At 48.4% G+C, this 14986-nt stretch overlaps 1 protein-coding gene across 1 annotated transcript in view; it reads right to left on the bottom strand.

Moving 5' to 3' along the window:
- LOC104270805 (solute carrier organic anion transporter family member 2A1-like) overlaps positions 1-14986 on the bottom strand; it is a 29359-nt gene that overhangs the window by 14224 nt on the left and 149 nt on the right. The window contains 2 exon segments of the mRNA XM_009865276.1: positions 1-55; positions 2028-2165. The exon segment at positions 1-55 is cut by the window's left edge and continues 99 nt beyond it. Coding sequence (XP_009863578.1) covers positions 1-55; positions 2028-2165 — 193 coding nt within the window.

The following is a 14986-nucleotide window of genomic DNA, read 5'->3' as shown; positions in this document are numbered from 1 at the left end:
GGTGAACTCGGCTGCCGAAGTAGCTGACAAAGATGATGAGGACTACATTACCTATCTGGAAAGGGTACAGCAAAAGGTGGAGAACATTAAAAGAGGTCACAGAGAAAGTCAAAACCCTATAACTGATCCTCCATGACCATGTCCAGGTGGAGAGCTCTCTTATCAGGTGGTGTTTGGTCCCCACAAGAGCAGGAACCGGACAGCCCTTCACCCTGCACGTTCACAGCAAGTCAGTGCTCCCTTCTCATCAAAAGCCAGTGGGTCAACTACTTGGCTTCTGTCACTTCCATGCATCCTTTGTTGGCATGGATGACTTCACAGCCTCCCTGTGATCTGGCTGGGGCCTTCTGCAGCACTCACACCTGCCCCCCACCCCAGAGCATGTGGTGTAAAATGGCAAAAAATGAAGCATATTACCTTCATTTCCATGACTCTAAACAAACATGAGCCTAGCTACAAAGCCCAGCTCATTGCAAATATTTTTGACTCTGGACATTTGCAGATAGGAACAGCTAAAAAGACATGAAAACATGTAGCCTACTCAGGAAAGTGGATGAACAGCATAAAATTACCATTACATGGGCTTTTTCAGCTTGGGACTAGCTAAGCATTATTTTAACCTCAGCATGTACAGCTAAGAACAATTTTTATCTGTGATTATGTGGGCTCCCTTGTTTGAATCTTTGTGGGTTTTTTTTCTTGGAATGGCTGCAGCCATCCATGCAAAAAGATTGTGATCCTGGACAGGCAGGGCAGCTCACACAGAGCTGGAGCAAAGCACAGAAATGTCTCTCACAAAGCAGAGAAAAAAAGATGTATCTGTTATATGTAAGTTGTTATTCTTTCATATCATGGCGTATGTCCTTTTTCCTTTATACTCTTACAGTAACAGAATGCTCTACATGACATTTGCTTTGGTATTACTTCTCCAGGCATTAATTCTCATAAGTAGGTTCTCTAGTGGATAAAGAGCACGTTGATTATAGCTTTGAGATACTCGGCAGGGCTTAATTATGCCAATTCATCATCATCAGTGTTACAAATGTCCGTACTGGCTCTCTTTCTTTCCATAGTTTGGACCTAGTCACAATCAGTGGGAAGCCCTTAGCTGATCTCAGTAGGCTTTGAACCAGTCTTTTTAACCCCAGATGTAGGTGCTGGTTGAGATAACAGCTGGGCATCTACTTGCCCACAGACCCAGGAGGGAAGATCCCGTGGTGAGAAGACCAGCTGCATGCAAGGTGCGCTGCCACCAAGCACTTCTTTGTCTGTGCTATCCAAAGAAAGCCTCTGCCAGCACGTCTTTTCCTAGTTGGCCCTGAAGAGCTACAAGAAAGGATACAATTCCTGGCAATGTGAACTAGAAAACTTATTCCAGAGGAATAATTAGAAAGTGTTAGTGAGACAATCCTCAGCCAGCTCAGCAATACGCCAGTGAAAGTGAGACCTTTGCCACAAGACCATCAGGAGCTGAGACCACTGGAGAAAAGGGCTAGATTTTGGAGACACTGCTGGCCAGGATCTCCTTTTAGAGAAAGCTTGGGATGACTCAGGACAGGGTTATTCCAAAAGACAATAAGAAACCCATGAAAACAGATGCTTTCACTGGAAATTGTTCACAGAGCTGTATATGTGTGGATATTACTCATAATAAAATGCTCTTCACAAAAGCTGCAAGAACTGTGATCAATGGAGAAGAATCACACTGTGTGTTTTCTGTTTCCCAGTCAAGTCTCTGCTGGACACCCTGCATCCCAGGGTGGAGTGGTACCCTCTGAAGCAAACTGCTATCCACTGCCACCCTCCAAGGCTGTGTCCTCACCCCATAACCCTGTGTTCAACCTCCCAGCATGTGGTACAGCAGAACTGAAGTGTGAAGAGGTGTCCAATAGCTGCTGCATCCAGCACACGTAGGCATGGCTAAGGAAACGCTGGGTATGAACAGCTCTAAGACCCTATGCTGGGAATGTCTCCACTGTGTTCTGACCACCCCTTGGGGCCCTTGCACAAGCTTCTCACCCAGTTACCTCATGCAAGCTGGAAATGAAACCCGAAGAGAGACTGGAGAGCCCAAAGCGCTTCTCGATGGTGGTGAGACTGCTCTTGAAGTTGGCGCTGTAGAGGAGTTGGGAGAGCTGGAGAAGCCCATGGCACAGCACAAACACCTGTGGGAAAAAACAGTAGTGCCATCCCAATTAGTACCCGGTGAATGCCCACCTGTGTAACTGCTGCTGTCCATGTCCAATGCAAGGGATTTGAGAGTCATACTCACGAGATTACTCAAGCTGGCCAACACGGTTGCACCTCTGACATGCAACGGGTCTACTGAAGGGCTCAGTCCTGGATCCCCGATTAACTTAGCTTTGCAAAATGAGCGATGCAGTGTTCAGAAGAGAGGACAAGGAGCTCTGTTTTTATTTTTCCTCTGATACCATTATGAATAGTCATTGATATTTCCACTCCAGCAACCCTTGTGTAATTCTGAAGGGTTCTCCAGCCTGAGGAGGACCTGTTGCACTAAGAGTCGTACAATAAGTCAGACAGGCTTGACTTTATGTAGACTCGGTGGGTGCTCCTGATACAACGTTAGAGCCAACCCTGCAGCTGCTGTGCCACAGCTGAAAGGGACTGATGCTGGTTTAGATTACTTGAGATCCAGTATTTCCAGTCAGCCCTTTGGATTCACTCAGCTGTAAAGCCAGTTAGCAGAACCTGCTCTAAGAGGTGTTGCAAGAAAAAAGTTGAGAAAGGGCTTAAAAAGCCCCAGAGGGAAAAGATGAAATAGGCACAACCTGGTCTCACTACTGGAAGACCGCTGTAGTATTTTAAAAACAGCATCTTTCCCTTGACCCAGGCTGTGAGCTGAGCCAGAAACCAAGCTGAATGGAGCCAGAGCTTGCCTAGAGCAGAGGACGGAATACAGAGAGTTTAGAAGGCAGGGCAGAAGCGTGGTCGAAAGAGACCGGGTGGCCTAGGAGAAGAAAGCACTCTGAGCCAGGGATGCAAGAGGCAGCTCACAAGTGTCTTTTGATCTATATTTAGTCAGAACAGTTTTCCTTTATTTTTCTTGGAATGGAATGTGTCCACACAGTGCCAAAAGTATTTTAAAATCATCTACAAAAAAAAAAGGGGGGGGGGAAGGTCTTTTTATTCAAATTCACAGGAAATCAAATATTTGCTGAATACCGGAAGAGTGTCTCACAAAGATAAGGCTGGGAAGCCTGAGATGATGAATGGCGGATCAAAGGTACTACAAGGCTGACAAATTACCTATGTCCTAGGTTAGGAGAGTGCAGTTCTTAGGATTTATTTCAAATGGCGGTAGCGCCCAGAAGCCCTAACCCACTGTGTAGAAAGAAAAATCAAAACAGAAAAAGAACGAAATTGTCTACCTGGCATGGAGGATGCAAATATTGTAGGTGAGTGGAATGCCTTTTTGGGGAGCAGAGGAGGATGCAGAGCCACGTCCAGCAATCACAAGAGAATCTGGGTAGAAAAAGATGGGCAAGAAGATGGATTCGTGGGAACCTTCTCCTGTGAGGGAAGATAGCATCAGCCAGAAGACACAGCTGGGTGTCTATGAGCACAAGAGATGGGAGAAATGCCGACAAACACTGAGAGAGAAGAGGACAGAGATGAAGGAGAAGGAGAAAATGGAGCCCTGGAAAAATGAGAATAGGGTAAGAACAACATGGACACCACAGAAAAGGAGAAGGAGAAAGACAAACTAAAAAAGAGGGGAGAAGGGTCACAGGGAAAAGCTACCATCATGAACTCCCCAGACACATCCTGGAGGGGTATCAGCAGTCAGGCTAGCATCAGGCAGGCAGCTGCTGCCACCATGGTAGCTGAGCAGGAGAGGACAAGATCCCAGGCTGGGGCTTTGCCCCAGCAAAAAGCCATAGAGGAACAACGCGGGGTGTAACATGGGAAACTCTCCCAGACAGAGACAAAGTGGAAGTGAAACATGAATGTAAACTCTTGAAGAGGAATGACGTCTACATCTTCCAGCTATCAAGTCCTATGTTCAAAAACCCATCCCAGCACACAGTCCTGTGGGCAAAAGCTGGATCCACCACCTTCCCCTTCCCTAGCCCTGACCTGGGATTACCATGTAATTAGTCCAGCCACGCTGGTCTGGAGCAGAGGGGTGACTCCTACAAGGATGACGAGAAGAGGGGATCTTGTTGCCAGAGAACATTAATTTTTGTTCCTGGTCAGACTCTACTGAAGTCATTCAAATGAGGAAGCACTGGCTAAACAGAGCAGGCTGGGACCATCCGAGATGCAGAGCAGCTGGAGGGAGAGCTCTCCCGGTGGGAGGTGTTAGCTGGAGAAGCAAAGCTGTTTACCAACAGGAAGGGAAGAGGGTGGATCACTGAAGCTGAATTTAGCACAACAAATGTCTGCCTAATCCCAGGGTAGATGGGGAGATGAGAAGTGTTGAGGAGAGAGAGGATGCTGGTGGGAAGATAAGGGAGAGGCAGCCTGACTTCCTGAAATACTGGAGTGGGCAGAGAATGGGGAGAAGGCAGAGGCACAGAAGGACCATGGGGAACCAGCATGTGGTCAGAGAGGGTGGGCAGGAAAAGGCAGAGCTGGCCTGAGATATCCCGAGATGGGTTTATGCATTGTTGATAACCTGAGGATGGACAAAATGGGGCCATGGATCCCAAGATGGCCAAGAGCAAGCTGGGGTTGCCTGCCGTGAGGGAAGGCAAGGTGGGAGAAATGCAGCTGGAGAGAGCATCGACTTTGGGGTGTGACTGCTCTTCCCTGCCCATGAGTCCCTCTAATCTAAGTCCTGCAAGCAGCACTAGTAGGAAAGGCAGAAGAGCAGGAGGGATGCTCAGGGGATCTGATCCCGCCCTGTACTGCTGCTAGCACTGAGACCCCACACCGCCTTTGGATGTGGAGAGCCTAGAGGATGGAAGGGAAAGGGCAGAGTAGAATTTTTTTTGCTTGGGAAGAAGCTGCTACCCAAAACAGTCAGAGCAACTCAAAACAGCCTTTGCTCTAGGACTTGTGCAGCCCCTATCCCCACATGTTAATGCTGACCACCCACAACCTGCTGGTCCATGGAAACTGGCACCAACCTGGTCACTCCCAGATGCAGAGAGTACCAGATGTGCTGTGCTGGCCCCAAGCACCCACTGAACAACCCCAGGAGGCAACAGGGCTGCTGTCATTCATATTCCATAACACTTAAGGAAGAAAGAGTTTTTAAAGAAGAGCAGGGCTCATTTGAAGGGACGTTTTGCTGATGCAAAGGGGTGAAGGCATGGTGGGAGGTTAAGAAGTCAGGGACACTCCCATGAATACAAAGTACTGACCCTCTAGAGCAAATGCTCCCATCAGAGCCTGGTGTATTTTTGGAGCTGCAGGCAAGCAGCAATCATGGGCAGCCAGGGAGCAGCATGGAGCGGCCAAAGGCATGCACCCGCATGCACCCCACACGCACACACAAAATCCCCTCTTAATCATCCCCACATTTCCTTCAGAGTGCCTCAGCGATCCTGGCTCCAGGCTGTTTATACAAGACACTTGACTCCTTTCCAAGATGCACTTCATTTAAAATGGAAGCAAATGCCTGGAGGAATATCCGTCAACGACACACTGCTCACTTACACCCAGTTGTGGGGACTAGCACCTCCCAGGGCAATGATTTTTTGTAAGGAAAAGAAACTCACTGCATTGCAGGGAAAAGAGTGGACTAGTCTCTCCAACAACACTTCCCAAGTTCAAAGCAGAGAGCTGGCAGCTATTTGGCCCAAACCTTCTTCAGAGGAGATGTGTTCAGCTACGCAGCCTGGAGGACTGGTGGGTCTGAGGTGGGGGCAGACTGGGCTGAAGGCAGCCCCCTGACATGAGGATACAGCAGCAAGGCTGAGACCCTCTACAGGCACCGTGACATCCCTGTGGATGCCAGGTATGCTTGCATGCTCCTGGCTGATGTCTGAGATGGTGTTTCAGCCCTTGCAGCCACCATAGAAGACCCACTTACATCCTTTCCACTTTCTTGAAACTCACAGGGAATGAACTAAGGCTCTGAGAGGACACAGGGAATCTTCCAGCGTCATGCTGAACTCATAAAGCAGACAAGGATGAGGAAGCCAGAGACAGGGGATAAACCTGTCCTTGAGGTTGGTGGGTGTTCCTGGGGTCAGAAGCTTTGGGGTCAGAGGGAGTTGGCTGCTCCTGGGGCCAAATGTGCACACTGGGAGCAGGCACTGTTGTGGGCAGGGCCGGTAAGCAGCAGGTGCTTGCACGACCCCATGTCACATATGGGTCCTAAGCTGTATTGCCTTATCTCACGTCTCGCATGTTGCTTATGGAAGATAATGCACTGTCACCACTGTCACTGGCCTTAACAAACAGGTACATGGAGACTAGACTTTAGAAACCTGGTTATGAAAGGTGGACTGTTTCATAAGATATTTTGAGGGGGACAGGCTGGGAGAGCATTCCTTGGTCACCAAGGCAGCCAATAAAATGCTTGGCAATTTGGATTAATTAAGAAAAGAACACAAACATGAAGTGCTTGACACCAACTGCATGTGTTGAACATGGGTCAGAGTCGAGGCCAGGTGAAACAAAATCAAGTTTCTTTTAATTTCAAAGGAATAAATTGCCTCTGTGGAGCCTCCTGGATCCAGGAGATGACTCCAGGTGGGAGTCTGACTCTGTTCTGCAAGGACAAAGGTTTTGGAAAGATGCTGCTAGCTGCAGCATGGCCACTGCCCCTTCTGCTCTACCACCTGGAGGAGTGAGTTGAGGGTTAATTTCTCGCTCCACTTCCACAGCTTCATGCTGTGGTAGCAGCACTCATGTCCAAAGTCACCCCTCACCTCTATTTCCAGTGTATTCACCTTGGCAGCCCTGTCTGGAGATAGAGAAGGCAGATACTCTGACAGTGCAGCTCAGCCTGTGAGGAGAGAGCATTGGCAGCTCCTGGCTCCAGCTCGCGCGTGCACACACTGGTACCAACCTCTGTGCCCAGCAGCCTTCCCACGGCACCTCCTGGGCAGCTGCAATGAGGAGTGGAACCTGTCAGACTGCTCCCAGCTGACTGATGACACCTAGGTAGGGTGGCCAAGAGGAGTTGATGCAGGAAGGCACAGAATGAATCTGGCTGCAGTAAATGTTTGGAAAGGACTAAGAGTAAGGACTAGGAGTAAGAATGCAGGGCCACAAAGATGATGCAGGGGCTGGAGCACCTCTGCTCTGAGGACAGGCTGAGGGAGCTGGGATTGTTCAGCGTGGAAAAGAGAAGACGCCGGGGGGGGGAACCTTATAGCTGCCTTCCAGTACCTGAAAGGAACCTACAGGGAGGCTGGAGAGGGACTTTTTACAAGAGTGTCCACTGATAGGACCAGGGGAAATGGATTTAAACTGAAGGAGAATAGGTTTAGATTGGATCTCAGGAAGAACTGGATCTTAGGAAGGTTGGATGAGGCCTTGAGCAACTTAGTCTAGTTGAGAGGTCTGTGCCCATGGCAGCGAGGTTGGATTAGATGATCTCTAAGGTCCCTTCCAACCTAAGCCATTCTACGATTCTATGATTGATTCTATGCTTCTATGCTTTTTTTTCCCTCCTCATAGTACTATCAGAGTTGCATTTTGGGCTCTGGAGGGCCAAAGTAAAATTGTTTGGCCTTAGTGGAAAGTCATGATCCAAAACAAGATAGCCCAACCTGCCCATCTCTGAAGGCTTCTTCCACTTTACTCTCCCAAGCTTCCAAGGGGAAAAAGAAAGAGGAGCGAGAAACTTTAGGAAGCAATAAGAATATCCCCAAAATTATAATGGTCTGGGAGAAAACAGGCAGTTTATTTCAGAGCTGGTGTATGATCAACACTCACTACACTAAGAGATCCTCCTACAGTAGGACAGCTGAGATCATGCAGTCCAAAAGAAATATATCAGCTGGAAATGAAAAGTATATGGACATGCACAGGGAAATACATCCCTCCTCAGCATCTCTTTTCTACGTGCAGCTGCCTAGATTTATAGGTCAAATCACCATGAAAGATGAAAAAAACCTCAACTTTTCCACAGAAGGAACCAAATGCCCTGCCACACAGCATGTCCCTTAGCACAAAACCTCTAAGCCTAGAGCATGGTCCAGTGGCCTAAGTTGGCTCCTAAATATTGTCTACTGCAAAAAATAAACTAATAAAAAAATGTAAATGGTTAGGGATTGTCTGAAGCACATTCCTGCCCACATTATTAGTTGCAACGATGACTGTCTGCTGTCAAGTAATCCATGCTTTACAACCCCCAAATGTCAAGTGCAAAGACAATGTTTGCTCTTTTTGCAAAGGATGTACACATGGGATTTCCCTGCACCATACCCCAACGCCCAAGGTCTGTGCAAGCCCTGCTTTGCTCAGCTGTCATAGAGGGAGCACCCCAGGGGACATAAAGTCATGTCTCTGCCTTTACATTTGGTGTGTATTGCAGAAAGAAAGAGGTTTGGGGGTCTGGAGGATTGCTGAGACAAGACCCTCAGCATGTGAGGTGCAAGGGTTTGCTGCTTCCCAAGCTGCTGCTGAGAAAATGCTCCTGCCTGCAAAATTTGATGCATATTATTGAGCAGCCTTCTTTCTCCCTGCAGTTAGATCAAGCATGCAGGTAGGTTCTGTGATTGGGTCCTTGCTCTTTCATTTTTTCCGAGAGTTTTTTTACGGTGCATCAGGATCCAGTCATGATTTCCTTGAAGATAGTTTTAGCTTGGCTTCGTTTTCCTTGACCCACAAGCATATGTAAATACTCCTCTCACACGCCCGCAGCCCTGGCCATACCTCGCGCTCCCTATCAGCGACACTCCTCTCTCATTTTGCTCATGATAATCTTATCTATGCTGACCACTCCTTGGTTGTGTTTGGGCACTGAACCACCTCGCCCCTCATAAAATTACCTTGTTTCATGTCTCCTAGACCTTGATCCCACTAAACTTTCCAACCCATTTTACCGTCTGGCTCTTCCCCATCTCTTTCCTTATACCGCTGCTAGTGTGGTTAGTAAAGGCCAGGTGGTTCTTCATTTTTGAAACCTGGTCCCATGAAAATCAGACATTAACACAGTGTTGGATCCATCCAAACCCAGCTTTTGCTTTCCAGTGCCAGCACCATCACTGCAAATGTTGGAAGACCCCAATCGCAGTGGGTCCTTCTCCCCATATCAACCTACTTTGTCCTATGGACCCTGCTTGCTTTTTTGCATTTGCTCATCCAACTTGCCATCTCTCCATACACAGTGCATGGTATTGGAATATTGTTAGATTTTATTGCTTAAACCTAAGGCCCTAATCAACAATGACTTTCTCCTCTTGGTGACTCTCTGCAAACCTATAGCCATGCTGTCTTCAGACCAATGACTTGATGAATCTCCTATTCTTGTTAACAGCTAAATAAAGCAATTCATAATCTTTTCCAACAGGATATGAGAGCACAACTGTTACATATCCTGGCTTCTGAAATATACTCCTTGCAGCAAATTCCTTTAGTCCCTTTAAAGGAAGGGACAAAAATACTTGCCCTGATGCTGTTGTGGTCTGAGACTGCAAGGCAAGGCTCCCATTTCTTCTGCAGAAGGCATCCAGCCTCCCCAGGTTGCAGAGAGCTCCCCAGTTCTGGCCATTGCACCCCACACCTCTGGGATGCTTTAAAGACTTGTCACATTCTGAGAGCCCACAGTCTCCTCTTCACGTTGCTGTCTTCTCACCTAAATATTTCCATACCATCCCTCTCCCTCCCCAATATAGCACCCGATTTAAATCTGCCCCTAAGGCTTTTAAAACTGACCTAGATTCCCTCCAGCTGACACAGGTGTCACTAACTATGTTATTCTCCTGCTTCGCTTTCGACACTAGGCAGTCCACAGGGTAAAAGCGTCGCCCTTGCCTGTGCTCCCAACCAGCTCATGCTGCTCCCCTGTCCTCTCCAGCTACCCAGCTTCCAGCTGAAACCACTTAAACTCAGCTAAGTTACAAGATCATAGAATCATAGAATGGCCTAGGCTGGAAGGGACCTTAGAGATCATCTAGTCAAACCTCCCTGTCATTGGCAGGGACGCTACCTCTCGAGTAGACCAGGCAACACATGGAGACTGAGCGGAAATATTTATAAAGCTCTCCTCCTTGTCATGTTTCTGGGGATCCCAAACCAGCAATTAGCTATCAATTAAAATAGCACAAACCTACGAAAGAGACAGTAAAGGTGAAGAAGCCAAATCATCTGAGGCACTGCAAATAAATAACACCTTTGAAATAATCCTTTTTCAGTGGATGTCTGGAAGGACAAGATGGGCATGGACATGATGACCAGTGACAACAGTTAGAACTCTAGACCAGGGGACATCAGTTGGGTCCATGGCCATGCATGTATATCAAAAAGACTAATCATCCATTTCTCCACCTTTCAAACCTGTTTTGTTTCTTTAGGCTGTGAGGTCCTCAGTGTCTCCAGTACCACTGGGTGCTGGCATCCACTTGAAGGTTGGCTTCATCCCACATTTGCACTGCAACTGCACTCCCCCCAAAATCCCAGTACCAGTCAGCACAACTCTGGAAGCTCTGGTGAACTTCAAAGCAGGGGGCTGTCCTTGCTCATCATTACCCATCTCCATCACTGCTTTGGGATTACCGATATGCTCTAGGCTTCTCAGAGGGGATAGAAGCAGCAACCTCCCAGCCCCAAAAACTGAAGGTTTTTTGCACTCTGCTTACGCTATTCAAGGTCATTCAAGACAAACCTTCTAGAGGGGTTCAAGCAAACCTGCCACATCTGAGACGGCACTCAAAAACATAAGCACAACGACCCTGTTTATTCCAGCTAGAGCAAACACACTGTTGGCTGAGCCAAATGATAGCTTAAACGTAAGTATAGACAGAGCCATGGTGCCAGTCAGCGTAACTGCAGTATTAGCTGTAGTTGTTAATACCCACAAGTAAGAGGGAGTAACTTCCATGGAAGCAACAAGGAATCGTCACCAGCTACGCTCTCATAGGGCAGAGAGATCAGCTGTAAACACCAGCATGGATAGGAGCCAGTGGCCACATCCCTGGGTCACTGCCTCCCCGAGCACCTGCTTCTGCATCTCCTGTAGCCCCAATAGCTCCTCTGTAGCATCCATCTCCAGAGCTGCCATCCCCATCCCACTCTTCAGATCCCTGCAGAACCATTAAAACCGCTCCTTTTCCTCTCTCATTCCCATCCCTGGCACCACCATCCTCCTGCAACTCTGAACATCAGTGGCAATGGGGCCAGTGCTGAAAAGAACACCCCAAGAACAATGGGAGCTGGTGCAGGGAGGTGGTGGTGACTGTTGCAGGGAACATGGAGGAGCAAGGGGGTTTGCACAGAAAAAGGATTAGTTGTTTTTGGCCCCAGCCCTGCAATAGGCTCTCTGAAAATGATCCTGGCATGTAAGATTTACGAATTAAATATGAGCTTTGTGATTAAGACTTGGAGCCTGCTATAACTAGGGGATTTTGTTGGGTTGCAAATACTGTCCTCATCAGAAACTGCCACCGCTTATACAAGGACACTGTGTCTATTTAATTTAAACGCCATCGCAGTACCTGTCACTGTGTGGGGTGATGCCAGCAGCTTCCCACACAATTAGGTGATTGGAAAAAAGACTTTGTGTAATACATTATTCACAGACAACGGTTTCTCATGCAAACAACAGCTATAAAGTCATATAAACTGAGATACTTACTGTCATATTGCCCTCTGCTGATCCATTCGCAACAAAATGAATTCCAAACCTGGAAATTTATTTGTGACACTTTGATTTTTTACTAATTTTGAAGGGGTTGAGAGGATTGACAACTGCACATGGGCTAGTGCTTTCTTACCTTCGAGCAATTTGATTTTTTAAAGCCCATATATTTTTAACATAGCTGTCACAGCACAGGAAGAGCGAACAGGTCAGGAAAGGGCGGAGGATGTCATTGCTTGTCAATTTATATACATTCGTTCTTAAAAGCAAGAACTTTTCTCCAAGGGATGGGTATCCTGACTCTTCGCCATTCCAGATGGTACAAATCATTTGTCTGATGCCAACAAGCATGTTTTGCTAGAGCTCAAACTGTTCCTTAACATGCTTGCACATTGCCAGTGTTCGGATGTGCTAAACTGAGGGACGGTTCCCCTTGACTTAGCAAAAACCTGTTGACTAAAACAAAAGTGCTGGTTTCCCTTAGTGTAGCGGTACTTGCACCAGCCAGGGCAGGCAGGAGGTGGGGGTCTCTGATGGCATCTCCAGCTTGTGGAGTCACTCTGCACATCGTCCCACACATGGTTGCCACACTGGATGCTGCAGCACCATCTCTCCCTCCAAAATCACCTCAACACCCCCCCAGGTTTAGTGGTGCATGCCTGGCTGGTCTGGGGAGCTCCAGGCACCTTGTTCATTTTTAAATTAAGACTTGGGTCCTCCAGTCAGCACCAGACACTGGGCAATTCGAGCTGCAGCTGATGGGCTCAGGCAGCCCACCAGGCACCTCCTTGTGCAGCCAGAGCTCCTGCTGCTGGCAAAGTGGCACCCCTGTGTCATCTGCCCTCAGCCAAATGCCCCTAGGAGGTCTCAGACATAGCTTCTGACCAAGTGCCCTGGGGCATGTGGAGTGCCAAGCGCCCAGCCCAACCTGCAGTAGGCACAGCCCACATTCCTGCAGCTGCCGGTGAGATGCAGAAATGGATTAACATTTGCTGGGGCTTTTTATTACCCCTCAAGTTTTACATCCCCCCAAAAGTATCGAGTTACCTTGATTATTGTGTTCAGTTTTGGTCACCTCAGTATAAGAGAGATATCGAGGTGTTGGAGCGAGTGCAGAGGAGGGCAACAAAGCCGGTGAAGGGCCTGGAGAACAGACCTTATGAGGAGTGATTGAGGGAGCTGGCTCTGTTCAGTTTGACGATGAGGAGGCTGAGGGAGGATCTCACCGTGCTCTACAATTACTTGAAAGGACACTGTAGAGAGGTTGGTGCTGGTCTCTTCTCACAAGTAATTAGGGACAGAACCAGGGGAATGGTTTCAAGTTGCAACAGGGCAGGTTTAGGCTGGACATTAGCAAGAAACTCTTCACGGAAAGAATGGTCAGACACTGGAATGAAAGAGTGGTCAGACACTGGAACAGACTGCCTAGGGAGGGGGTTGAGTCGCCATCCCTGGATGTGTTTAAGCGTCGCTGAGATGTGGTGTTGGGTGATATGGTTTAGGGGTGAACTTGTAGTGTAGGGTTAATGGTTGGACTTGATGATCCCGAGGGTCTTTCCCAACCTGAATTGTTCTATGATTCTATGAGTTTGGCAATGTTTTTTTCAGTTCCAGGATATTTTTGCAAGCATGCAGCTGAAAGGAGCTGTTCGTGTTTCCAGGAAAGAGCATGAACTTCAAGAAAGGCTCTGGTTTTGGGTGACCTGACTCACCCTGAACCATGGTCATTACTCAAGCAGCCTGGAGGGTGTTAGGGCCACCTTTTGCTCTTCCAGCAGAGAAGTCAGGTCATCACTTCCCTCCTGAAGCACATCAGCGTAGCTCAGAGGCAGCCCTAAATTACCCAAGGTAATCTCAAGCTTTTCCTCCTGGAGCTCACAGACAAACAGGGCCATCAAGTCACCTCCTGAATAGCTCAGCCTGGGCAGTGTGGACATTCAGGGATGTAGGAGTGGAAGACATCATCTGGTATGATACCTCCAGCCCTGGGAGCTCCCAGGAAGAGGAGCAGCCTGTTGACAACAACCTCTCTGCAACATCCCCATGGCACCTCAATGGAACTGTAGGGGCCACATGATTTGGTGAAGCCTTTGCTGCCCAGAAATCAACCCCAAGCAAGCACAGTCCAAAGAGGAGTGGGCAGTGCCACCCTTCATGGAAGGTGAGGAAAGATGGGTGGCAAATAAAACTCAAGCCCATCCTGGACCGCAATGACCTACCCATGGCTGCACGCTCCCGAAAACACTTAGCTGGGAAGTGCCGACAAACCTCTCCTCAAAGCAACCACATGCTCAGACAATAACGCTAGTGGGAAATCACACCCCAGCCTGAGACATGACTGGCAACATCAGCACAGGAGGGTCCTGCCAGCTGGTGGCCCCTCTCACACACCCAAATCTGATCTGCCTGTGAGCAGCTGCTAGTGGGAGTTGCCATTCCCCAAAATTGTGCCCGACTGCTTTGGATGCTGATGTGTGGAGATGCTGCCAAGTGTGACAAGAAAATCCAAACCCCCAACCAGGGAAATCCTGGCAAAGGCAGGCAGATGTCCCAGGGAAAGGAACCAGCACATGCAGCAGCCTCAGTACCCATCCAAATGTGGGCCAAAATGTGCCATATGGGGGGAAAAAAGCCAAGGTGAGGGATGGTGTAAAAGCATGATGGTCAACAAGGTTTAAAGCATGAGAAGTGGCCAGGGTGGCTGGTGTTTTCTCATGCAGGCAGTGAGCTCAAGAGCCTGAAGTTGAGGCAGGGACTGGCTTTAAGAGACAGCTCATGCCTTGCTAATAAGGGATGGTGAGTAACTGGGCAGTCAACACCAGAAAACCCACTTTGACATGTTGAGATTTTGCTCTGTCATTCAAAATACCCTTCTCACTTAAGGTTTTTTAAGCAAATCAGTGTTACTATAGGGCAGTGTTTTCTTTTCACACCAGGATGTGGTTAATCATTCCCTAAGCAGCAGCACAGTATGTACCGGACACCATGGGTAAGCTCCACAGCCCACGGAGAGCTGCCCACGCCGCTTCCACAGGGCATAACACCCACATGCAATGCAGGTTACCACTCCAAAACCCACTGAGCCCCCCCAGCCTTCCCCATGCGCCGAGCGGGATGGACCTTAGTGGTGTCATCCAGGACTGCCCAAGGAGTCGACTTTCAAGTTCTGCAAATACCCTTCATTTTACTGGTGGTTGTACCGGGGATGTGGGGACCCGCGGGCTGGGGTCACTCTCCGCGCAAGCATCCTCCTGCTTCCCG

The sequence above is a fragment of the Apaloderma vittatum genome, unplaced genomic scaffold (genome assembly GCF_000703405.1).
Source record: "Apaloderma vittatum isolate BGI_N311 unplaced genomic scaffold, ASM70340v1 scaffold4382, whole genome shotgun sequence".
NCBI classification, from domain to species: Eukaryota; Metazoa; Chordata; class Aves; order Trogoniformes; family Trogonidae; genus Apaloderma; species Apaloderma vittatum.
The sequence above is the reverse complement of the archived record's forward strand: the minus strand, read 5'-3'. Positions and strand labels throughout refer to the sequence as shown.